At 43.9% G+C, this 27,123-nt stretch overlaps 1 protein-coding gene across 7 annotated transcripts in view; it reads right to left on the bottom strand.

Annotated features, from left to right (window-relative positions):
* Positions 1-27,123, bottom strand: part of LOC149310606 (inactive ribosomal protein S6 kinase delta-1-like) — a 149,137-nt gene that overhangs the window by 10,955 nt on the left and 111,059 nt on the right. For 6 of the 7 annotated variants that reach the window (XM_089529284.1, XM_089529286.1, XM_089529285.1 and 3 more), the window contains 2 exons: positions 15,772-17,313; positions 15,411-15,500 (listed from right to left, as the gene is read on the bottom strand). In XM_089529284.1, coding sequence (XP_089385410.1) covers positions 15,411-15,500; positions 15,772-17,313 — 1,632 coding nt within the window. The remainder of the gene's footprint in view (positions 1-15,410; positions 15,501-15,771; positions 17,314-27,123) is intronic. The other variant, XM_089529288.1, reaches the window with a different exon arrangement.

The following is a 27,123-nucleotide window of genomic DNA, read 5'->3' as shown; positions in this document are numbered from 1 at the left end:
CTGCCCAGATGTTCTGAGGGTGCGAGGCGGAATAAAAGACACTTCCCTTTGACTTCTCCACATTTTGTTGTGTTACAATCTGGAATTGAAATGGATATAACTGCATTGTTACCACTCGATGTACAGAAGATGTACACAAGTAAAAGTGCAAAATCTTTTCACTGTGCCCCAAAAGTTCAGGAAACAAAATGAAAACTGTCTCTTGGGGTTAATGATGTCTTCTACAAGATATGGCAGTTGCTCATATCCCTAGTACAAGAGTTCTTCATTGACAAATACATGTACATGTGTATACACATCATATCTTGGAAATGTTATTTTTGGGTACTACAGCTTCCAGCATCCCCCAGCTATCATAGCCATTGGGCTACAATTCTGGTAACTGTAGTCTCCAGAAAGAAAGTTTTCCAAACTCTGACACACAAGCATACAAAGAGATGTACCAATGCAGACCAGGCTACTGAATCTTGCAACATCTCTACTGATAGTTCACTTCCAGGATCTAAGCTATTCCCAGCTTTGTTCTCTGAACACACAAGGGACTGAACCTGTAACTTTCTGCACTTCTTTTTTTCCAATGCTTTATTAGCAAGCTCATTATTATTCTTCAGGATAGGGAAGTAGCATAAAAAGATTCCTGTTTATCAATTTGTACCTTTCTGCTTTTAAGGAGAGGCCGAGAATATATTATTATTCCACATTTTCTGTTGCAAGGGAGTCTATGTTGGGTAGTTCCTCCTTGTTAAAGCAGCCTGCACTTCATTCAGTTTCAGCTCTCCTCCTATGTTCATATCCAAAGTGACAGTAATACATCCATCATTTCCCATGCTATTATCAACCTCTAAAACAAAAGCCTTAGGCTAGGATAGCACAGAAACCCAATAGCTTTAAGAGGCGTCATTGACTTTCCCCCTTCTTTGCTTAAGAAAACCTTGCTGGACATTTGAAAGAACTCATTTTACTTACACAGAGAGAGAGAGAGAGAGAGAGAGAGAGAGAGAGAGAACTTCTGCCTTAATCTCTTCTCTCCCTCTAGCTCTCATCTTACCTTCCTATCATTCAAGATTCCATTCTTGCTATCCTTGACCTATGGACTGCCAACCTGGAACCCATCCTTGGCCTCGGTCTTGGCCTGAACAAGACCATGCACCTTCCCAAGCGCTTGGCATGCTGAAATCAGAACAAGGCCATTGTGCCAGGAATAATTCTGATTCCAGATCTTCTTTGGGTTTTGACTCCCACTAGTTGCACTGCTTCATGCTCCTCCCTTATCTTGCACTGGACAAATGCTTTGGAACCTTCTTTTGAAAAGACAACCTTCATCATTAGGTTTAAAAGCAAATCATATGCACGTGACTTTTAAAAAAGAAAAAGAAACCAAGAAACTTTTGACCATAACAAACAAAAGCCTGAAATACAAGGAACATTTCATTTCTGCTTTGTGAAAAAAGGGGAGAAATCCTCCTTGTGTTCAAAGAGATTAACAGTGATAGTAAGGATCTTTCTTTTTCTTCCTGCTAGCTACTCCAAGATAGATTTTAACACTTCCTTTAAAGCCATCTGGCAATATGAAAAGGACAAAGTTGTTTAGCGCTGTGTTATCAAAGATGATAAACATTCATTCCCAGCCTGCCCTTCTTGGCTACTTCCAATTATATTGAAAAATAACTAATCTCCCCCCCCCCTTTTTTTTTTTTTTTAGCAGAGTTTGGAAAAGCTACTTTTTGGACTACAGCTTCCAGAGTTGACAAACAGCATGACCAGTGACTTGCTGGTTTGGAAGGGGGATTTCTATTTATTAAATTAATTTAATTTATAAATTGCCTATCTCCTGGCATGGGACCCAAAGAGTTATAATTAAAAAAAGTAACTTTCCAAGCTCTTCTTTCTATACATACATACATACATACAACATTCAGATCGTGTGCTCTAATGCAAGAAAGAATGGGGTAAAGCATACATTTGTTCATCAAGTGAGTATACAGTATAGAATAGGGTAAAATGATGGCCAGCATTCCAAGGGTTTATTCACATTACACAATTATAGTGTGATTATTCCACTTTAACTCAGTCAGATAACTCCAGTGCCTAACTAAACTACAAACCCCATAATTCCACAGGATACAACCATGGCAGTTAAAATGGAATAATAGCATTATAATTATGTAGCCAGCATGGTGTAGTGGTTTGAGCATTGGACTACAACTCTGGAGATCAGGGTTTGATTCCCTGCTTCACCATGGGAATCTACTGGGTGATTTTGAGTGAGTCACTCTCTCTCAGCCCCCAAAAAACCATGATAGCATTGCCTTAGGGTCACCATCAGTTGGAAATTACTTAGAGGCGTACAACAACAATTGTGTAGTGTGAATGGACCTCAAGCAATGAAGTTCTCCTGCTTATCAGAGCTCGCCATTCCCTTGGAGAGTCAACCCTCTATGCATTCAGTTGATCCAGTTACTGAAGTTCTCTATGTGCACAGGATTCATGATTAAAGCTCAACACTTCTACAACACTATATGTATATTTTCTTGGAACTACTTATACAAATAAAATTCTCTTTCTCCACAACATCATTTTTTCCTCTCTGAAATGTCAACATGAGCAAGGTGAGACTCCGGGTGTTAACAACACTGGAAGCAAGGAAGATTTGTTGCTGAGCAGCGAGAAGCTTTAAAAGACTTTATAACAACAGCACTCTTCAAGAGCTTTCCAAGGCATTAAGAGGTAAGGGCTGAAGAGCTCTAAGTCATTCTTCTGGGTCATTTGATGGACATGGGGGGAACATTAACACACAACCTTGCCATAGCATGCAAGCCCTATCCTATCATTCTAGACATATAAAGAAAAGTTGTAGATATTTCACAGTTTTTTGTATACATTCAGACATACTTTCCTCTAGGTAGCTGGCAGCTGCAGCAAAAAAAAAAAAGTGTGAAAAAAAGAGGAAAACAGCCTCATAGAAAGTTGAGAGATATTAAGCATATTGGGGACAAGGAGAAAGAATTATATCTCAATTGTACAGCACATGCTTTGTAGATAGAAGGTCCCATGTTGAATCCATGTTGCCTGTGGCTGTAGGATAAGGTGGCAGACACCAGAAAAAGCCCTTTCCCTAGAACTACAGAGAGATGCTGGGTGACAGCAGGATCCAATTTTGCACCAAGTTAAGCAAAGTTGATCGATTGCACATTTAAGATATTCTTTAGTCAGCTATCATTCCTTGCAGGAAATGGTTACTCCCCCCCACACACACACACACTCACCCATCTATTTAAAATTGCACTTTTATAAACTTCAGATTAGTTGTGAGCCAACAGCAGCAGCAGCTTCTGCCGTTTGCCTTCTTTCACTGGCAATGACTCTTTTAAAATTCAAGATCATAAACTTGGCAAGCAAAAAAATGTATGTCAATAACAGAAGGTGATCATTTGCATTTCAAAATTTATCTTTTCTTGTCTTCCCCTCAATTAGACCAAAACATGTTGATTTAAAAGGTTTGTGTGTAAGTGTGTGTGTTTTTGTTTCTTTTTTCAAACTTATTTATAGAGCAGAATAATGGCCCCCCTGCTAGTTTGGCATTTGCTCAAAATTTTCTGTCCCTGTAGATCGAATCTGTTACTGGAATTTTTCCCTCCTGCTCTCCTCCCCCTTTCAAAATACTAAGGCACATTAACCAAGAGATAAAAAGATCGGTTGCTGATATTACAAAGCACAGGGCAGGTGGTTAATGTTTTTTTAGCTCAAATATGTGATAAGGATTCCCAGGGGACACTCGGAGCAAAGGGATGTTTAAACAGAAGTGAAACATTTGCATCATGAGATCAGGACAACTTTGCCCTTTTATTCAAACACTACCCGCTTTGATACACTTAATTTATAATAAATATATATAAATTGTATATGTGTGTGTGTGTGATTTTTTTAAAATGAATATCAGTTTGAACAACAAAGCTTCTTGTGGCCCTTAAGGATCAGCACATTTGCTGTGCCATAAGGTTTCAATGAAAACAGTCCCCTTCACAAGATGCATGAAATGCTATGAGTAACAACTATGTACAAAAGGTCAGATGGGGGTAATCTCAGAAGTTTATGTCATAATGAATGCTTTAGTACTGAAAGTGCCACACAACACTTCATGGTTTTGATGCCATAAATTAACATGGGCGGGATACAGACCGCCAAAATGTAGTGTGGCAGGGATTCTAGGGTTAGGGAGCGCGCACCATTCAGACGCTCCCTTACCTTAGTACATCCTCTGTACGTCAAAATGGCGGCGCCCTGTCTACATGGACGCCGCCATTTTGACATGACAGCCGCACTGCGTCCAAACGGCGAGGTGTGGCCATGACGTGCTGGCGCCGCTACAGGGCGCTTGTGGTGCCCTTTCAGTGGCGTCGAAAGGAGCTTTGAAACAGAGTTCCTTTCACTGCGCGTATCGCTGGCGCAGCCTTTACATGGCCATGCCAGCGATACGGAAGATAAAGGAGCCAAGCGGCCCCTTTCTCTCTCTCCCCGCTGCTGTTTTGCCGCTTCCCCAAGGCCTGGAAAAGCGACGGATTGGGGCCTCCGGGGTTGCCGCTGTGGCTGTTCATGCCCCGATCCGTCGGGGAAAGGGGCGGGTGCAGGTGGTCTGTATCCTGCCATAGCTACCCCTATGTGATTGGAACTACTCATGTGCTGCTTATGTTTTTGTACTGGTTAGTCATTTGCCATTGAAGAGGTTAATGTATATCCAACCATTCACCTCTAGTTGGTGTAGGGAGCATGATGTCCAGAAGCCCTAAACAGCATCACTAATAATGAGGTGTGCAACATCGATAGCAGTCCTCCACGCGTTATTGAACTGCAGTTCCCAGTAACCCTAGCCAGTACAGCCAATGGTGAGGAATGCAGGGAGTTGTAGTCAAGCAACATTTGAAGGGTGGCATGATTCCCACACCTGAGTCCTATGTTCTTCTCCTTAGGAAAACTGTGCAGCCTTGCAGCTGTTGAACTGCACTCTCTGTATTACTTTCCACTGGCCAGGCTGACTAGGGCTGCTGGGCATTGCAGTCAAACAACAACCTCTACAGCCTACACAATTCCCATATCTACACTGTGTGGCAGCAGCTCTCCAAGATTTCAGATGGGAGCATCTTTCCCAGATTCTCCTTGAAGATGCACTGGGGTGAAATGTCAACCTTCTGGATGCAAAGGATGAGCTCTAAGATGGTGCAATGCTATTTTCATGTTCACAGTCTACCAACTGTTATTGATTGGAATTCTGGGCCATCAGTTTGTCACAGTCTATCCAAGAATCTAGAAACGCGGTATTGTCAGATAACATGGCACATTTCAAGTACAGTTTTTGCAAATGTGCTATTGTTATCCTATCTATAACAAGTTGATTCAAGTTTTTTTTTTACTTTTATTATGGTTATCAGTCAACAACATAACTCACAACTTTAGCTTAAATTACAGTCTCTTCCTAATTAACAATTGCAGCAAAAACTACTACTGAATGTTTTCTTCCTCCTCCTCTGCTTTGCATATCTGACTATTTCATGAGACACAGGCTGCATCTGCACTGCAGCAATAATGCAGTTTGACACCATTTTAACCACCATGCCTCAATGCTAAGGAATTCTGAGATTTGTAGTTTTGTGAGATATTTAGCTTTTTCTGTTAGAGAGCTCTGGTGCCACAAGAAACTAAAAATCCTAGGATTCCATAGCACTGGGACAAGGCAGTTAAAGCAATGTCAAACTGCATTATTTCTGCCGTGCAGATGTAGCCACAGTTGCTGCAGAGAACAAAGAACCCCTTGGTTAGGGAAGGGAACACTGGCTGGTTAAATGTTCTCTGGCATTCTGGTTTGTTTTGCCCCCCCCCCCCCCCCATTCACAAGTTCTTTCCACTCCAAATATCAGAATCATGAATTTTTGTAAACTCTTCAAAAACAACTACATTTCCCTCACTCATCTGCATTTGCAAAATTTCCTGGATGGCACTATTCTAACCATGGAGACAACTGCGTGCAATGTACTGTAGATGTTAAAAGAGCCTCTTGGAAGAAAACAGGTAGCAGCCCTAATTGGCCCTTGGGCTGCATCTGCATTGCTGAATTGATGCAGTCTGACACCGCTTTCACTGCCAGGGCTCAATGCTAAAGAATTCTAGGGTTTATAGTTTTGTAAGATATTTAGCCTTCTCTGTCAAGAGACCTCTGGTGTCACAACAAACTAGAAATCCCAGGATTCCATAGGATAGAGCCACAACAGTTAAAGTGATGTCAAACTGTACTACTTCTGCAGTGTGGCAGCAGCCTAAGATAGTTGAGTAAAAATAGCTGATTTCAACTGACAGCTTTTAAGAATTAAGCCCTGAAAGCCCTGGACCTGGATAGACTAAGTTCTTTCTATTCTGCTTTTTCTCATATTTGAATAGTTTTTCTCACAAGTTCTTTTTAGTCTGAATATGAAGAAATTTGCAAATATATTGCAAATTCTTCTTTTAAAAAAAAACCTCAAATGAACTTCTCACCTACTCCTACATTCAGTGTCATGACATAATGGCACTATTTAGAGAAGAGAAATTTACCATAGAACCATTTTTGGCAGTTACACTGATAACATGAAGTTCTGCTCTTATCAGAGTAAATCCCACCAACACACAGTTGCAGTGTTGTTGGGTATTTTTACTATACAAATGTTTTAGAAAAATAACACATAACATTATTGTTACTGCTGGGATGAATTTTGAAATTAACCATGCCTCTTTCAGTTTTAGGGAATGGAAAAATACTTTTTATCTAGGCAACAAGCATTTTATTTGGCCAGCCCGATGTCAAGAGATCACTGATGTCAAGTTAAATGGGATTAAGTTGCCCATCCTATGAACTAGGAGGAAATGGCTGAATGGGTGACCCCAGCTAGAATCCGCCATAACTTGTGTAACTGAAAGAGCAGATGAGCACAATTAATTACCACAATGCTCTTCTATATCTAGAGCATTAATGCAGCAAAGAGAAACTCTGGGCCAAGGTGACCACTGAAATCAGTTAATAGTAGGTTGCCACCTACTGGTGTACACTGAGAAATCATTCCCTTGACAAAAGCTGTTTTCGGGCCAAAGACGCTTTACCAACAAATGTATGTTTCCAAACCAGACGGAGCCTTTGTTTATGGAAAAGCAAATTTGAGAGATGTGCCATTTTTCTTTTCTAAGTCATGTGGGGGGTTTTTCCGATTACAAACACCAAGAGCATGTTTATGTATCATTGGCTCTCCCTATCCATAGATTCTGCCAGATTATCCACGGCTTAAAAACATTTTTTTTTTAAAAAAAATCCCAAAATGCAAACCTTGATTTTGCTATTTTATATAAGGAACACTTCTGTACTATGATCATCCACAGAATTTGGTATCCATGGAAGTCCTAGAACCAAACTCAGACACGGACATGTTACTTTTGGAGGTATTACAACTCTCAGCATCCCCCACTTTAAAAAGTAATATTCTCAATCTCTGGTCCTCCTTCCAATCTCTGAAGAAAATCTCAGTAAAGGTTAGTATTTGATGTGTACGTTTGAGCTGGACTAATAAAAACAGTACTCTGTACATCTGCATTATCTTATTTTTCTGGGATAAGAAAAGCAATACTGTTTCTAGAGTGGAGCAATAACTGTTAAAGACGCAACAAATGAACTTCAAGGACATAGCTTACAGATGGTAACTCAATCCTAGAGTCTACACAGACTGGAGCTTCACCCTCAACTGGCTTCTGGGAGTGGGATTGAAGCAGTGTACCTATGCAGTTATAGGGCTCTCATAATGTGTTTACACCAGATACATTTCCTCAGCTTGGGAGGACTGTTGTGCCAAATCAAGCTGTGACTCCTAGGTGATAGCCTGCCCATGAGTTATTGGAATCTGGTACACTGGGCTCTTGGTATCCTCTGGGGTTTGGTTCCAGGACACCCCATGGATGCCAAAGTGCATGGATGCACAAGTCCTCTTATATACAATGGCATAGTGAAATGGTGTCCCGTAAATAAAACATAAAAATCAATATTTGCTTTTTGGAATCTGCATCTTTTTGGAATATTTTCAAGCCGTGGATGGTTGAATCCATGAATAAAGAATCCATGGATATGGCTGACCATATGTAGTATTTGGAAGTCTACTACATTCATACAGAGTTCCATTTTAAGTGCCATGTCTCTTTCCCACCTGATCTTTTTTAAGACCATCAAAGACATCTGCGATCACATCTTGGGCTAACTACTGGGACACATGTTGTTGTGCTTTAACATGTTTAGATTAAATGCTTTACCATGCAACTGAAAGCAGACCTAGGTGGCACAAGGCTGGCATGCCCATTAAACAACAACAAGCTTATAATTGGGCTGGTACACTGTGTGTCAATGTAGGTAAGGGAAAAGGTAATTCTTGACAAACCCACCATCGTCTCCAGTCTCCCTCTCTTCTCTCTGTGTGTTTATCTCAGTCACTGCCTGCAGCAGAAGATTGTATGGTCTGGGCCCTTTCTCCTGTATCCCAATCAGTGCAACATGAAAAGGCACCTGCCTTTGCAAACAGGTCGACTGAAACTACCTGGTGCACAGCAGAATTAAAGCAGTTTGACACTGCTTTAACTGTCATGACTCTATCGTATAGAATCTTGGGATTTGTAGCTTGGTGAGGTATTCAGCCTGGTGTGTCAGAGAGCTCTGGTGCCTCATCAGACTTGAAACTTCAGGATTCTGTAAGATAAAGGTTCGAGTGTGGACTGTCTTCACAAGGGAAGGCCAGTTCCACACCATATCCGCCCAATCTTTGCTTAAATCAGCTTTTATAAACTCACCTTTTGCTCTGGATTTTGCAGGAAAATCCAGAGCACTCCATGGGGATGCCTGGCAGCTATTTACACACATGTCCTTTTTTGCTGCCCAGTGCCACAGCCATGAATTGTTCCCACTGAGATTCTCACAATGAGGTGCCCAGTCATGCGACTGAAGCTAGTCACCTTGTTTCTGACTTCAGTGGGAGTGACCTGTGCATGCCAAGTGGCACAGCAGGACACATGTGTAGACAGCCGCTCAGTGTTGCTAAAGAGTGCAGAGGTAATGAAGAGAATCTGGGGCAGCTCTTGGTGTAGATAAGTCCAAAGACACAAATTAACAATAGGCAACCTTGTCTTGATGAGCCATTATATATTTGCAGGCTTCTAGAAAGTTTAACCTTCAAAGAACACTTGCTGCAGTAATAGGAAACCAGTACAAAAATGTAAATTGGAAACAGAGTATACAAATGTGTGCATGAATGTCAGCAGCCTCAGTGAATATAGCTGTACTGTACAATGTAACTAAAGTGCCTTGAGATCTGGTCACTCATATACACGACTCAAAACAACACAGACATGTACAACTTTAAGCACTGAAAGTCTGTAGATGTAATCTGTGAATTAAATTGGAATAAAAGCCCCAGGACATATTTCACCTCACTGTGTATTGTGTGCCTTCAAGTCGTTTCTGACTTATGGCGACCCTAAGGTGAACCCATCATCAAGTTTTCTTGGCAACATTTGTTCAGAGAAATTTGTCTTTTGATTTTGTTTTAGGCTGAGAGAACATGACTTGCCCAAGGTCACCCAGTGGGTTTCCATGGCTGAATAGGAATTTGAATCCTAGTCTCCAGAGCCATAGGCCAGTGCTCAAACCACTACACCACACTGGCTCTTTTCACTACAGAGGAAATAAAATGGTATTTAACAAGGGTCTCAACTCCAGGCAGTCTTGGATGTTACAAGTTATCTAGAACCATTTCAAATGAGCTTCAGAGCAGGATATAGAGTTGAAACTGTTTATGGTCACTTTAGCGGACAATCTTCACCTGAGCATTGAGAAGGGGAGTATGTCTCTGTTGATACTTTTGGACTTTTCAAAAGCATTCAATAACATCTACCATGGTATCCTTCTGGAATGCCTGAGGAGTTTGGGAATTGGAGGCACCGTACTTCAGTAGTTTCGATGATGGTGCTTAAAGATAGCTGCTCCTCAAGAAAAAGAGCTGTTATATGGCAAGGTGCCATTCTATCCCCAATGCTGTTCAATATTTACATGAAACCACTGGGGGTGATCATCCAGAGACATGGGGTACATTGCTATCAATATACTGATGACACCCAAATACAGCTGGTCCTCTATATCCACAATATCAACCATTCACGACTTGAAAATATTCAAAAATAACAAATTCCAAAAGCAAACCTTGTTTTTGCCATTTTATATGAGGCAAACCATTTTACTATTCTTGTATTCTTAATGGGACCTGAGTATCTACTTATTTTGGTATCCGTGGGGAGTCCTGGAACCAAACCCTGGCCGATACCAAGGGCCCACTGTACATGATTCAAACTTCATGTAAAGATAGTGTGTCTCCTCTGAATAAATGCCCGGATAAGGTAATGGGTTTGATGAGGAAAAACTGAACTGAAGTTGAATCCAGACAAGATGGAGATGTTCACTGTCAAGGGTCCTCGCCTCAGTTTGGAAGTATGTCAACCAATTCTGGATGGGGTAACACTTCCCCTGAAAGACTGTTTGCAACCTGGGAGTACGTCTGGATCTGTCACTCCAAATGTCAGTCCAGATAGATGTGAAGCCAGGAGTGCTTACTACCAGTTTCAACTGTCAGCTACATCTTTTCCTAGAGCTGGAGGACCTAAATATTGTGTTGCATGTGCTGGTAACCTCAAGGCTGGACTTCAGCAATGAGCTGTACATTGGGTTATCTCTGTACCAAGTTCAGAAACTTCTGTTAGTTCAAAACATGGCAGCCAGATTGGTTACTGGTATATCTAGGAATGAACCTATTACACCAATATTAAAATCAATTACCTACATTGACACACAGTGTACCAGCCCAATTATAAGCTTGTTGTTGTTTAATGGGCATGCCAGCCTTGTGCCACCTAGGTCTACTTTCAGTTGCATGGTAAAGCATTTAATCTAAACATGTTAAAGCACATCAACATGTGTCCCAATAGTTAGCCCCAAGATGTGATGGCAGATGTCTTTGATGGTCTTAAAAACGATCAGGTCCCAATTAGTTTTCAGGTAAGGTACAAAGTGTTGGTTATTACTTTTAAAGCTCTACATAGTTCGAGTCTAGGTCAACTATTGGATTGCCTCCTTCTATTTAATACAATTCTTACACTCAGGTCCTCTGGAGGACATATAGTCTAGTCAGCCAGGATTAGGTTGGCAACTGTCACCCAGAGGACTTTTGCTTCAGCCACCCTTAGACTGTAGAATGACCTATTAGAAGAGTTTTGACAGCTGAATAGGCTGTCTAGTTTAAAATAGCATTAAAGATCAGTCTCTTCACCAGGCCTATCCAGGGTATTTAAATTTTGAATTTAAAATTATGAATTTTAAACCATGGACTATTTGTTTTAATATATATTGATCTTATATGTTCTTTTAAGCTGATGCTGTGTGTGTTAACTATTTATGTGTTTTTAGCAGAAGTTATGTGTTGATGGCTGGATGGCCATCTGTCGGGGATGCTTTGATTTGGATTTCCTGCATGGCAGGGGGTTGGACTGGAGGGCCCTTGCGGTCTCTTCCAACTCGATTATTCTATGATTCTATGATTGTATTTTAATCTGGATGGATCTTTCCCTGATATGGAAGTCTTTTTATGGAACACTCACTCCACTCATGGCCACCAGATTCTATTGTTCAATTCATGAGGAAATATACTGGCTTACCCAGGACCCATGAGGAGCCCCATCCTCCCAATTGCTGCCAACAAACCACCTGATGTTTCCCACAACAGGGGAAAATGGGGTGGAGAGCATAAATAGTCCATGGGTCACATGTTGTCCATACCTGATCCAGGAGAAGGGTAAGATATCGTATTTGCAAGGGTCTGATTGAGGAGGAAGGGAATTTTGTTTTTTTACCTCTGCTATATACAATTCTGAGGTTGGTCTTGATTTTTTGATTCCTTGAAATTTTATCCATCTAGCACTGGTTATCTATTAATTCTATTGGAATTACAGAATCATAAAGTTGGAAGAGACCACAAGGGACATTCAGTTCAACCCACTGCCATTTATACTGATTTTATCTCAGTATTTATATTCATTTGAAGTATTCCAGTATGCCCATTTATACACTAGAAAGGCATAATATCTAGATCTAGATCTATAAATGTTACTGTTGTGCCATTTATTTTTATGTTAGTTTATGGCCGAAGGCTAAATAATAAGCACAGCACCATAACATTGTAGCAAAATGGAAAGCAACAATCAAGGTTATAGGATAAAAACTAATAATTGGCTTCAAATAAACAGTAAACGGGAGGGGATGAGGGGTGGAGGATCAATATACCTCTGGTTTGTATCAGATGTACATGTATCCATTCATTTTACAGTAATCTGCAGGGACATTTTAAAGCACAAATGGTATTTATATATTAATTGGTCAATATATACTCTCAAGAAATTCACCTTTCTTATTACAGTGCGCCCGCATCATATGCTGGTGCGCTTTACGTGGCTTTCAGCATACACTGAAAGCCGCACGGGGAGAAGGGCCAGCATGTCCCATAGGGCCTAACGGGACGTGTGCCTGTGACACATGTGTGCCACTGCGCCGCTGTGTGCACGAGCCCCATTCATTTAAATGGGGCTCGTGCACAGGCGGTATTTGCTTTACGCGGGGGAGTCCAGAACGGATTCCCCGCGTAAAGCAAGGGCGCACTGTATATTTTACCCTAAGACACGTTTTATTTTACTTTTGGCAAGATGCCCATGGCAAAAGTCAAAGAAATGGGAAATCTAAAGGATAATAACATTCCAATTTCCCTATTAGTAAAGGAGTGGATGAGTCCACACAGTAATCTACTAGGATGAAAATGTTCATATACTTGCATTATTTAACATGGCTAATATAGTGGGCCCTTGGTAACCACTGAGGCTTTTTTCCATACCCTCCCCTGGTGGATACCAAAATTTGTGGATGTTCAAGACCCATTTTATTCAGTGGCATAGTAAAGCAATGAGCTCTAGTGGCACAGTGGTTAAATGCCAGTACTGCAACCACAAGGTTGTGAGTTTGATCCGACACTTCATCCTTTTGTAGTTCAGTAAAATGAGTATCCAGCTTGTTGGTGACAACTGGCTTACAGACTGTAAACCGCTTAGGGAGTGCTAAATTCACTGGTAAGAATACAGAAATGTAAATGCTATTGTATTGTTCAATTGTATAGAAATATAAATGCTATTGCTATTGCTAAAATGGTGTCTCTTATAATGCCAAATCAAGGCTTGTTTTTAGAATTATTGGTGGTTTTTTAAATATTTTCACACCGTGGGTAGCTGATGGATGCAGATTCCATGGCTATGGAGAGCCAACAGTACTCTGGTCTGATTTTTGTTTGTTTGTTTTTTTGCATTTGATTGAATATTACTGGATTTTATTTATTTTATTGAAACTTATTGTAGATTAGGGGATGAGGGAATCACCCCATCAAGATCAGTTTGGGGGACACACAAGCAATTGCAGGCAATTACAGTGGAAAGAGGAGATAGGAAGCCTCCTCAGTTCTCCTGGGATGCCTCTGTTCCACCAGCAGAATGCCCGTATATTGCCCATTATAAAAAACAGATGAAAAAGAATGGTCTGAACTCATTCATTAGACAATGAGGACCTAATATTAGATAGTAATGGGAGGTGGAGTAGAGAACTCTTTGAAGATCTCAATGAAGGGCAGAATCCGATGTAAGGAACCAGTCCTTTCAAATATTCTCCATCAAGCTATAAAGGCAACAGGAAATGCCTTATCCTGAATCAAACAATCATGACATCTAGCCCAGTGCTGTCAATTCTGGCAAGTAGAAGTCTCTCCCAACCCTATGTGGAGACGCTGGCCATTTCTGGGACTTTTGAACTGGTATTTGAAATGAATTGGGAACCAGGGCAAATGGTATCAAACACAAAAACAAATAATTTATACAAACCCAAGTCACAAATGACTTTCACAACCTTCTCCTTGGAAGGGAGATTTTAGAAAAGAACACAGAATGGAACCTTCCTTCTGACTTCCAATTCTGGGTAGCAAGCTTTCAAATTCTGCAACATTAAAAGTTTCCACCTAACTGTCCAGAATAGTTCTAAGGGTAGCTCTGCAAAGGGCTGTGCAGAGCAGAACGTTTGGAACTTGTCCAACCTGGGAGATGATGTTCACAAGAAACTTGCCCATCTCCCAGCAGAAGATTTGTATTGAACATAGCCTGGGCCTCAATATTACCTAAGGTGCTAAACTTGTGCGTTAACAGTGTATAAAATCAGATTGTGGAGGTGACGTTATATTACTGAATGCTAACTTTCCCTGCACACAGAAAACTAGTTCAGCAGAGATGTCTAGTTTTCTGTGATGAGATTTTTTTGTAGAGGGGAACAGATTAGTGAGAATCACAGAAACAGAAAGCGCAAGGTACTTGCGTTTCCTGATTTTTCCACAATTCACCACATCATTCTGAAGCTGAACTGACTGATAGAACTACACAGTTTTGCTTCCTGTTCAATCCAAACTACATCAGTTGTACTTAAGCCCTATTTGATGTACAGTACTCTAAAGAGTTACAATAAATACATAAGGATGGAGATTACATTAGCTCCTCTTCTCTCCATCCCAGCTTCTATGGCTCTCCTCTAATGAAAAGTGATGGTCTGAAGAGCATCTATCAACAGAGGCTATCTAAATGATCTAGAAGACAGCCTCCACAAAGCAGGCTAGACATAAGAAGAGCAACAGAGGTAGCAAGGGATAGGGATGAACCCACGCCTTACATGCTTATTCTATTTAACTAGAGAACATGTGAAAGGGTCTATAATTTCCACTGAAATTAATAGGTCAGGTTTATAACAAGCTTTCTTTAGAACTTAAACATGTGAAAATATGATATTGTTACAGTGTTTTCTTGCACTCCCTGTTTATCTGTCTCTGGTTGCATTATGGATCTATGTAAGAATATTTGCCTGGATGCACTGTAGATCCACACAAAGGAGGTTTTCACATTATACATTTTTACTCCTATTCATTTCCACGGCCTATGCACAGAAGTTTGTTTCCAGTGAAAAAATGAAATTAATGAAAAAAAGTCTCAGTAACATTCTGCATACATGTTAAAGCTACCATTCATAGCAAGGTTCTCCTGCTAAGCAATGTTTTGCTATTACCATGTCAGATTCCAAGGTAACATTTTAAACAATAAAAATTTTTTTAAAATGCCAGCAGATATTGAACAGCTTGTATTCCCAAGGAACAGAGGGTGGGATGGGATGAAAGCTCCATGAGAAAATGAAAGCTGCTAATCTGTTTTCCAAGTGAAACATTTGAGGTGATTGCTCTAACCTGGGGCACAGTACATTCTCTCTATGGCATCGTTGTCACAGGAATCTTCAACCTCACTCCACCTGCTAAAATACGTTAGCTGAATGTGTCCTAAAAACAAAACGACAGGAGAAATCAAAACATTTTTCCCTTCCATTTTCTGCAGAAGTGAACTGTAATTACTCCTTTTGTAGCTAAAAACAGTATCATTAAGAATAATGGCATCATTAAGTACTAGAAGCTATTACTGGGGGTGAATTTGCTGCACTGATAATGAAGCTCTAGACAGGAAATGAAGATACTAATTACAAGATAAAACGCCTACTCAGTTAATTGGAAGCAACAGCGAATAAAAAGAAATGCATTTGCAGAAGTTCCTGACCTCGATCATTCAATAAGATGTTGTTTGGGTTCAAATCACGGCACACAATTCCTTCTCGATGCAAGGCATCAAGGGCTACAACCATTTCAGCTGCCCATCTTTGAACACAGTCCTCTGGGAGGTAAAACCTGGAGGTTAGTGCTAATCTCTCATCAAGGTCCTGAAAAATTTGGTGTATTTCATTCTCTCCTCGGACTCTCACATCTGACTCTTTGCTTTCTGCTTTGTGCAACAGAGATGGAACCGTGTCCTCTTTCTGGGAGTCTTCAATATGATCAGAAAACAGCAAAAGAGCTTCACTGTCTATATCTGGTTTACATACTTTAGTGCTCACTTTCGTGTTATATGTCAACCACCTGTCTTCCCTGCTGAATGCATCCAATGATGAAGATGCTCCTATTCCAGGCCCTTGAAAATGAGTTCTATCACCACATCCAGTTGGGTCACTGGTAGTCATATGGAATGTCCTGACTGTTTCCTGGTTGTCACTGTGCTGCCCTCTTGTATCTTCTCCAGCCAAATGGTCTATCTTTTGCTCAAGCACTTTACATGGCTCTGCACTGTTGTTCAGTTGCAAGACATCTGGGGTTTCCAAATGTTTGTTTTCCAAAATGTCTCCATTCTGCTCCATCGGCTTGGAAGGACCATCCACTATAGTTTCTTTTGTTGGCTCTATTATGCCTGGTAAATTCACCAGAAGGTCAGGCCTTCCTTCATCCACACTACTGACATCATCAAAGGCTACATCCTTAAAAGAGATCACTGGCACAGAATCATTTGAACCCCTACTGATCGTATCGTGACATGCAGGGCCCAATTCATTTTCTATAGCATCAAGGCCTTTCTCTCGATTTGGCATAGACAAAAACTGTTTTAATGATTCTGATTTTAAGCTATAAAGTTTATCTCCAAAATCAAGCCCCAGAAGTTCAGTGGTACTGTCTTTACTGTCAATTCTGAATAATTCCATGGGGCTGTTCTTAGATTTACTTAGCGATTCTGATATTCTAGTAGGGCTGGCTCTTTCAGGATCAGCATCATCAGCAAAAATGTTTACTTCCTGAGATGTCAATGCAGATCCCAAATTCCCACTGACAACAACAGTGTGTGCCTGGAAGCCAGCTGACTCTTTGGTAGTGAGAATGTCATCATCTGCTTTCAGGATAGGCTCCTCATTTAATGAACTGGGGTCAACCTTTTCTTGTCCATATTCATTGCATAATGTTAAATAACTTGTAGTGCATTCTTCCTCTGAACTGGACCCAGAATCAATCCACTTAGGAGAATTTTCTTGGCCATCTTCCTGGTTACTACTACCATCGTGAGAACTTGGAGTGAGACTGGTCTTCAGCGGTAAAACCTTCAGCATGCTCCCATCATTGCTTCCTCTAGAATCAATGCTACCTCCACCATCTTGGGGACTAGGAGTTGCCTGATGCAAATGTATTTTGGTAGAACTGGATCTTCTAGATTTAGGGACATCAAAGCTTTCTTCAGGGCTCCTGTTCAAAAACTTACTGATATAAGACCACAGTTTGCCTCCTACAGAGAAAAGAAAGTAACCAAGGTTAGATGTATTCCATGTACTGCCTAACCACGGTGAGAGAAAGAAGTGGATTTGTATGTTAGACATGTTAAAGCAGCAGTTCTCAACCTGTGGGTCACGATCCCTTTGGGGGTTAAACGACCCTTTCACAGGAGCTGCATAAGACGATCAGAAAACACATATTTCCAATGGTTTTAGGAATCAAGACCATCAGTTGGGGGTCACCACAATATGAGGAACTGTATTAAAGGGTCGCAGCATTGGGAAGGTTGAGAACCACTGCATTAAAGCAAAGGAAGATATTTTACTACAGTCTGCTTTTCATCCCTTAATCCTACTTAATTTGTTAACTAACATTACATGTGTACTAGCCTTCTGTTTCACCAGTTTCTGGAATATAAAACAGTTGTTGTTTTAGTTTAGGTCTATCTTATGTCTTGCTTTATACAAGCAAAAAAGTTAGCTTTGATTTTATCCCAAATTAGAAAGTTATGGTAAGCATACTTATTGATAATTGACTGCAATTATAAATTACAAATCTGAAGATATTTTGAGTTTACAAATGCAGGTAGGCATATTTACTAAATTTTAAAATCTTTCCTTAAGTAGAGATTGGTAGCAAATTATTTGATTCACATTTTAAGATAAATGTAAAAAAAAACATCCACTTCCAAAACACAACATGAACCAGAACACAATTAATAGTGGCCTCTGCACATTTCTACATGTTGTGATATACAACATGTACACAAAGAAACAAGAAAAAAATGAAATTTAAGTATAATAGGGAAAGCGAACACAAGAATGCATATAATGTGCTACATGTGCATGCTAAGAAAAGCATGTAAAACTCCCATCTTTCACTCCCTTCCCTTCCCTTCCCTTTTGGAAGACTTAAAAAGAAACTTGTGAATTGATGTAGAAACAGTAGAACTATATTTCGTGCTATAGCTTGAAAAAGTAACATTTGTGGGACTACAACATTGACCAGAATGAACTTTGTAGGCTTTTAAACTGAGGCTCAATAGCATGTATCTTCCTGCATGGCTGGGGATGGACTTGATGGCCCTTGTGGTCTCTTCCAACTTTGATTCTATAATTTTACGACCAAAATTATGAAAGAAAACACGTCCTGTGAGGAGTGGCTTAGGGAGCTGGGTATGTTTAGCCTGTATAAGAGAAGGTTAAGAGGCAACAAGATAGCCATATTTAAATATTTGAAGGGATGTCATACAGAGGACGGAACAAACTTGTTTTCTGCTGCTCAAACACAGCTCCCAGCTCACCTTCTGCTCTACTCTCTGACTCTTCCTTGACTGTGAAACTTCACCCAAGTTTGAAAAAACTCACCCAGTCAAAACGGCCTCCCAGATACAGCTCTCCATGTTCTCCCTGTTCAGGGACTGTGCTTTAAAGCCTCTGGCAGCAGTTATAAAGAGCTAGGCTCCTAGCTCTGTCCCCAGTGACTCACAGAAGCCCCACTCCCTCAAAAACACACTCACCCAAGTTTGGAAAAACTCACCCAGTCAAAATGGCCTCCCAGACACAGCTCTCCTTGTTCTCTCTGTACAGTGACTGGCAGAAATAATTTCAGAGCCACTGGCAATAACCTTTGAGAATTTATTTGAGACAAGGCCATGGAACAATGGATTCAAACTATATAAAAAAGATTTCCCCTAAACATTAGGAAGAATTTCCTGACAACAAGAGCTGTTTAACAGTGAAATACGCTGCCTTGGAGTGTGGTGGAGTCTCCTTCTTTAGAGGTTTTTAAACAGATGCTGGATGGCCATCTGTTGGGAGTTCTTTGAGTGTGCATTGAAGGGGGTTGGACTGGATGGCCCTTGTGGTCTCTTCCAACTCTGTGATTTTTAAGATTCTAAAATTCTAAACCTAAAAAAGTCCCCCAGCCAACATGACTACTGCCTATGCAAGTAGGGGAAGGAAAGGTTGCTCACCTGTAACTGTGTTTCTTCGAGTGGTCATCTGCGAATTCACACAAATGGGTTATTCTGCGCCTGCGCAGCAAAGCTCAGAAACTTCCAGAATCTCTGGGCAGAATGTAATGTATCTTTCTGCAACTTTTTGGCGGTAACTCCGCCCATCCCTATAAAAGGCCCCTGGTGGTCCGCTCTCCTTCAGTTCTGAATGAGCCGCAAGCATCGCGGTAACAAGCATTATAAGCGAGAGAGACACTGTGGGGAAGGATGGGCGGGTTTTGTGTGAATTCGCAGATGACCACTCGAAGAAACACAGTTACAGGTGAGCAACCTGTCCTTCTTCTTCGTGGTCTCTGCGAATCATACAAATGGGTTAGACTAGCAAGCTTAAGTCAAGGAGGAGGGAGTGTCTGTGAAGCGCAAAACATCAACTTTATTAACACATAACATTCAATAAATCACTCAAAGTCCTGAGCAAGAACTAGTGCAAACCAGAGAGTAACACTGCCCTCCCAAAGGCTGCATCTTGCCTGGCCCTGGCATCCAACCTGTAGTGTCTCACAAATGTCAAAGGTTGAGACCACACTGCAGCCTTGCAGACATCCTCTAGGGGGACCACCATTAAAAAAGCAGAGGACGTCGCTACCGCCTGAGTTGCATGAGCCCGAACCCGTTCGGGACAGGGTTTCCCAGATAACTCATAACACAAGCGAATGGCATTTACTACCCATTTGGAGAACCTCTGAGGGGAAACCGGCATCCCTTTCTTAGCCTCAGAATAACATACAAAGAGTCGATTAGAGGCTCTCGAACCCAAGGTCTTATCAAGGTAAAAAGCAAGAGCCCTTCTAACATCTAAGGCATGAATCCAACGTTCTTCGTCAGAAGACGGGTTCGGGGCAAGCGTTGGTAACACAATGTCCTGGTTGATGTGGAAGGCCAACACCACCTTAGGTAAGAAGGAGATGTCGGTACGGAGAACCACCTTATCCCTGTGGAACCGAAGATAAGGTTGGTCTGCCCACAAGGCACAGAGTTCACCAGCCCGGCAGGCGGATGTTAAGGCCACTAGGAATGCTGTTTTCCAAGTTACTAGTCTCAAGTCCACAGTTGCCATAGGCTCAAAGGGCTTGACTGATAGCCAAGACAACAAAAGATCCAGGCTCCAGGCCAGCACAGGACTAGAGCAAGGCGGATGCAAATTATTAAACCCTTTCAAAAACCTCTTTATGAGAGGGTCTCTAAACAAAGATGGTTTATCATTAAACAGATAATGGGAGCAAATGGCCGCCAAATAGCCCTTAATGGAGCTTAAAGAGAGGCCAGCATCCGCAAGTGACATAAGGAATTCTAGAACCACTGGAATGGATACCTGTGCAGGAAAGACACCTTTTTTCCCCAAGGAAGGTCCTAAACTTGTCCCATTTGTAACGGTAGGACCTCTGTGTGGAGGGCCTCTGAGCAGCCTGCAGAACCTCTTGTACATTTGTCGGTAGCGACATCAGTACCGAATCCTCCATGCTACCAATGGAAGAGACATCATATCAGGGTGGAGGATCCGTCCGTCGTGCATTGACAGGAGGTCGGGCCGGGGATCGAGTTGGAGAAAGTCTTGGTTGGAGAGTTGCAAGAGCGGAGCGAACCACGGTTGCCTGGGCCACCAAGGGGTGACCAGAATTACATCAGTCCCATCCGACATTATCTTGGCCAGGACTCTCGTGATGAGAGGAAAGTGGGGGGGAAAGGCGTAGGCCAACCCTTGAGTCCATCTGAACTGGAAGGCATCCCCCAGCGAACCCGAGCCTCGGACCCGAGAGCAAAACGCCAGGACTTGTGCATTCAGGGGTGAGGCGAAGAGATCCACTGTAGGCGTACCCCAATGACGAAACAAGGAGGCGACCACCTCCGGGTGGAGCCTCCATTCGTGGCATGTAGATGGAGACCTGCTCAGCTTGTCCGCCAGGTCGTTTTGGTCCCCAGGGAGGTGAATGGACTGCAGTAGGACATTGTGCGTTATACACCAGTCCCAGACGCGGAGGGTGATGTCTAGCAGAGTCTTTGACTTTGTGCCACCTTGCTTGTTGAGGTAGTACATCGTGGTGGTATTGTCGGTGAGTAGAAGGACAACCTTGTTGGAAAGGAGCATTTGGAACGCTCTGAGCGCCTTCTGGACCGCCAGCATTTCCAGTGCGTTGATGTGCAGGTCGGCCTCTGCCTGTGTCCACTTGTCTTTGATGGCTAGGCCTGAAACATGGGCTCCCCGGCCTTGGAGCGATGCATCCATCATCAGCGTGATGTCTGGTTGTGGCGTCACGAAGGACATGCCATCGCAAACGTTATCGGGCTGGAGCCACCAACGTAACGACCTTTGTACTTTCCTCAGAAGGGTGAGCACCTTGTCCGGAGAGTCCCTCATGGGATCAAACACAGAGAGGAACCAAGACTGTAGAGGTCTGAGGTGGAGTCTTGCCCATAGGGTGACAAAGGTTGTGGAGGCCAAGTGACCCATGGCCACTTGGACGACCCGAGCCTTCAAACATCGCCTGCCAAGACAAGCCCGGATAGCTGTGCAAAGTGACAAGAATCTGGGTCGGGGCAGGTATGCCCTGGAGGCCTCTGAGTCCAGGATCGTTCCTATGAAATCGATCCGCTTGGAAGGCGTGAGCCTTGATTTCTGCAGGTTGACTTGAAGGCCCAGCGAATCCAGGAGCTTCTGAGCAAATTGCACCTGCTGTGACAGGGTGTCTTTGGATGAGGCGGTGAACAGCCAGTCGTCCAGATACGGGAAGACTGTGATTCCCCTCTGTCTGAGATAGGCAACAACCGGGGCCATGCACTTTGTGAAGACTCTTGGTGCTGATGAAAGACCAAACGGCAGGACCTTGTATTGGAAGATGTCCACACCTATGGCGAATGCGAGGAATCTGCGATGTTGTTCCTGTATCGCGATGTGGAAATAAGCGTCCTTCAGGTCCAGCATGGCAAACCAAGCATCTCTCTGCAAGAGTGGTAGAATAGAAGCAAGAGTTACCATCCTGAAACGCCTGTATGCAATAAAAGAGTTCAATTGACGTAAGTCCAGAATTGGCCTGAGCCCATCAGTCTTTTTCAGGACGGTAAAGTATCTGGAAAAGAAGCACTGTCGGGCCCGGGAAGGGTCTACGGGCTCAATAGCTCCCTTTTCTAAGAGAGAGCGCACTTCGTTGAGAAGGGTGTCCGAGGGGACGGTGGAATTAATAGCTCCGGTAGTCGGGAGCTCCAGAAACTCAAGGGCATAACCCCGCCGGACGATGTTCAAAACCCAAGAGTCTGTGGTGATAGAGGCTCAGATATCAAAGAAGGGCCCTAATTTATCCGAGGATGGAGTGACGAAGTGCGTGGGGGGACTTCAAAACCTTCTCTTGCCTCTTGCATCCTTTTTCTTGTATCCCTGCTGGAATCTGGGCTGGGATGGAAGTCGCCGGTCTTGATGAGATGACGGGGATTGGGAAGGTCTGCCGTGCAGAGGCCTGTCCTGAGGCTGAAAGTGGCGATCCTGCTGTTGGAAACGCTGCTGGTTCTGTTGGTACCAAGTGCGCTGGTTACCGTACCTCTGTCGGGGTGTTCTAGACGTAGAGGCCAACATCCAATGCTTTCTGGCAGCTGTCTTCATCCTATAACGGAAGCTAAGCCATTCGTCAGTCTCCTTATTGAAGAGACCCGAGTTGTCGAAGGGCATATCTTCAATTGCAGACTTGGCCTGGGGAGTCAAGTCCGATGAACGGAGCCAAGCATAACGTCAGAGGGCCACTGAACCCGAGAGGATCTTGGAGGCAGTCTGTGGAGTGTCTGGCCGAAATTATCTGCTGTTCTCCAACGAGATGAACTTCGTTGCGAAGCGCCGCCATGACTCTCCTCTCATCGTCCGGTAGCTCATTGATGATAGGGTCCATTTTTTCCATCAAGAGCTGGACGTAAGCGCCCATACAGGCGGCATAGTTGGCAATTTTGATGTCCAATGCCGCTGCCGCGTAGAATTTCTTGGCTAGCCCGTCAATCTTCCTACTCTCCTTATCTATAGGGGAAGAAGACGGGCAACCAGCAAAAGAGGTCTGTGATCCCTCCACAATTGCCGAGTTTGGCTTAGGATGACTGAAAAGCCAAGATGGGCCCGACGGTGTGACCCTATGTAAGTTCTCAATCTTTCGCGAGGTCAAAGAGATGGTAGCCAGTGTATCCCATGACCTTTTAGCAATCTTCTCAAGCGATGGAAGGAAAGCTAGAGAAGGAGGAGCTGGTGCCGAACCGTGGATCCGACGCTCCAGGGGGTCAAGGGTGTCATCCTCCGAGTGAGCGACCTCCAACTTAAGGGCATCAGCCATATGGATGACTCTGTCCGAGAAGGACCTGACATCATCTGAGGGAGATGGTGCATCAGGAACCCCAAAGGACAGCGGCTGGTCAGTGTCCATCAGTGGAGAAGGAGAGCGGGAATGGGAGCGCAACCCTGAAGGAGATCTGCTGGCACCCCAGCTTAAGGGAGACAGGTCTCAACTGACGTGGTGTGTCCTGTCCGTCTCGTCCGCCCTGGAGAGAGAGGTCCGATACTGCGGAGAGTGAGGCCTCACTCTGGTCGGGCCCGGCAGATTGCGTCGTAGATGGCCCGGGTCAACTGGAAGCAGATATTGACCCGTGTGGTGGTCGTAGATCAGACCGGGATACGTGTCGAAGAGGGCCCGATTGGGTTGGTCGCGATCACGATCGGAGTGATAGCGCTGTGCGGGATCACTGACTAGGGCTTCATCTGCCTCAGCGCCGAGGGCGGCTCTGTCTCTACGTTGAGGGGAAGCTCGACGGTGTCTGTGTCAGGTTGGAGACGGAGAGCCTTGCCTGTGTCTCTGAGGCGAGAGTGGGGCGTCAGAGTCCGGGATCTCACCCTCGGATTCAGAGCTCTGGCCCAAGTCCACAATCTGAAGGTCCTTGTCCGGGACAGACAGGTGGGACGAAATCAAAATCCTCAGTTCCAGAGGAGGAGGAACAGAGCCCGAAACTACCTCTGGAACAGGTGTCGCAGTAGGCCTCGAGACCGGGGGAGGCACCGAGACTGTACTCGGGGGTCCCTTACGCCGAGTCTTGGGCGGTGGGGAAGCCGATCTAGTGCGCCTAGAGTCCTGATCTGTCTTGGAGGACTTAGAGGGCTTCTACCTGTCGCCATGCTTTCTTTTAGAAGCTTTGTCCAGCTTTTCTAAGTGGGCCGATGCAGAGGTGGAGGAAGACTGGGCAGGCTCCCTAGAGCCTCCCGCCTGAAAAACTTAAGCTTCTGGTCCCCGTTTTTTAAAGCCTGGGAAGTCATGGCTCTGCAATGGGTGCAGGCGCCCAGAATATGGGTTTCCCCAAGGCAGAGGACGCACTTATCGTGGCCATCCGACATGGGGATCTTAACCCCGCACTTAGTGCACCTTTTGAAGGAGACCATGTGAAGGGGTCCTCCGAAAAAAGTCCGTTACCAGTCCAAGGTCGAGTCCGTCTAATTGGTATGAAGAGGTCCAAAGGAAGTCCGAAGGGAATGGTCAAGAGCGATGTCTGAAGTCAGTAGCCAGAGATTCAGTCCAAAAGCTAATATCAGCGAAGTTCCTCAAGCTGCTAGACGCGGCGGAATGAAGGAACTGAAGGAGAGCGGACCACCAGGGGCCTTTTATAGAGATGGGCGGAGTTACTGCAAAAAGTTGCAGAAAGATACATTACATTCTGCCCAGAGATTCTGGAAGTTTCCGAGCTTTGCTGCACAGGTGCAGAATAACCCATTTGTGTGATTTGCAGAGACCACGAAGAAGAATCCAGGGAGATGTAGTGCAAAACAGTAAATGTTTCCAAGCTCTTAGTTATAATTATTGACACATTCATCCCTACCCCCTTGATGCTCCTTCCCTATCTATAGTTGGCAACCCATTAGAATAGGGTATTCCCACACCCACCCCAGTACTGGCTTTCGGGCGGGTTATGGGGTTGAGTCAGCCATGGTCGCCTTGGTCAATGATCTCCGTCTGGGCATCGACAGGGGAAGCGTGTCCCTGTTGGTGCTCTTGGACATCTCAGCGGCTTTCGATACCATAGACCATGGTATCCTTCTGGGGCGCCTGGCAGAGGTGGGAATCGGGGGCACTGCGCTCCAGTGGTTCCGGTCCTACCTCTCCGGGAGGTCCCAGATGGTGCAGCTGGGAGACGTGTGCTCCGATGAGAGGGCCCTTAAAACTGGGGTCCCTCAAGGAGCCATTCTGTCTCCCTTGCTATTTAATATCTACATGAAACCGCTGGGAGAGATCATCCGGAGACATGGGGCGCGGGGTTATCAGTACGCTGATGACACCCAGATCATTTTCTCTATGTCTCCGACTGATGCAGTGACCGAGGATGGCGTCTCTCCTCTCGTGGCCTGTCTGGAGTCAGTAATGGGCTGGATGAGGGAAAACCGACTCAAGCTGAATCCAGAGAAAATGGAGGTACTCGTGATAGGTTCCCCTGGTCCAGGAATGACGGTGGTTCCACCTGTCCTGAACGGGGTCACGCTCTCTGTGAAGGACTCCGTGCGCAGTCTGGGGGTGCTTCTTGACTCGTCCCTTCACCTGACTACTCAGGTGAATGCGATGGTCAAGAGCACCTGCTATCAGCTTCGGCTTATTCGCCAGCTGCGCCCATACCTGGCCCAGAGGGACCTTGAAACTGTGGTACATGCCCTGGTAACCTCGAGACTGGATTTCTGCAATGGACTCTACATGGGACAGCCCTTATACCAAACCCGGAAGCTTCAAATGGTGCAGAACATGGCAGCTAGGCTGGTCACTGGCACGTCCAGGGCCAGCCATATAACACCGGTTTTAAAAAACCTCCATTGGCTGCCCATTCGCTTCCGGGCGCAATATAAGGTGCTGGTGATGACCTATAAAGTCCTAAATGGCTTGGGCCCAGGATACCTGAAGGACCGCCTCTCCCCGTACATTCCGCCTCGCACCCTCAGAACATCTGGGCAGCAACTCCTTAGGGTTCCCGGGGCAAGATTATCCTCCACTTCTAGGAGGTCTTTTTCCATCGCCGCCCCGGCCCTTTGGAATACGCTGCCCATAGAGCTCCGCTCAGTTACCTCCCTGGCCCAATTCAAACGGGACTTGAAGACCTACCTGTTTCAAATTGCATTCCCCGATTAAGTCCCTATAGGCCCCCCCGCCGCACAGGCCGCACAGGCAATGGTTTGGCTAACCCGGGGGCTTTGGTTTTTGTTTTTGTTTTGTTTTTTGTTTTGTCTGTAGTGTGATTTATGTAATTTTTGATATGGTTTTAGCCTGTATACTGTGTATTTTTAACTGCTGTAAACCGCCCTGATCTTATGGAAGGGCGGTATACAAATAAAATGTTTATTATTTATTATTATTATTAGTAGGCAGCAACATCACTCCTGGGACAGTCAAAATGACATAACACCACCACCAGTTTGGGGATCTGGCCAAAGAAGAAAGTTTTTCATGAAGTAGCAGTAGTGGGGGGCAAGGGGGCCCAAACTACCACAAAATGCACATTTTGTGGAAGTTTCAGTGATTGGAAGCAGATTTAGGCTGGAAAAAATGCAGTTTTTAAACTTGGAGGGAGATGGGGGGCTTCAAAGAGTATTACCATAAAGAGGCCCAGGTTTGCATGCTCTACTTTCCCCATCCCTGTTTGCCCTATCACTCCCTTAAAACATTTAAAAAAAAAAAAACTTACCTTTTGCTCCAGATGTTGCAGGAATGCCCAGAGCACTTTGTAGCAATATCAGGTGGTGTCTACACCTGGGTTCCCACTGTCTTGCCCAGTAGTGCCACTGCTGGTGTGAGCTGTTCCCTCTGAGATCACAAT

The sequence above is a fragment of the Sceloporus occidentalis genome, unplaced genomic scaffold, assembly GCF_023333645.1.
Source record: "Sceloporus occidentalis isolate IW3139 unplaced genomic scaffold, rSceOcc1.0.p SCAF_6, whole genome shotgun sequence".
Taxonomy (NCBI): domain Eukaryota; kingdom Metazoa; phylum Chordata; class Lepidosauria; order Squamata; family Phrynosomatidae; genus Sceloporus; species Sceloporus occidentalis.
Note: the sequence above shows the minus strand (reverse complement) of the source record. Positions and strands in the feature narration are given on the sequence as shown.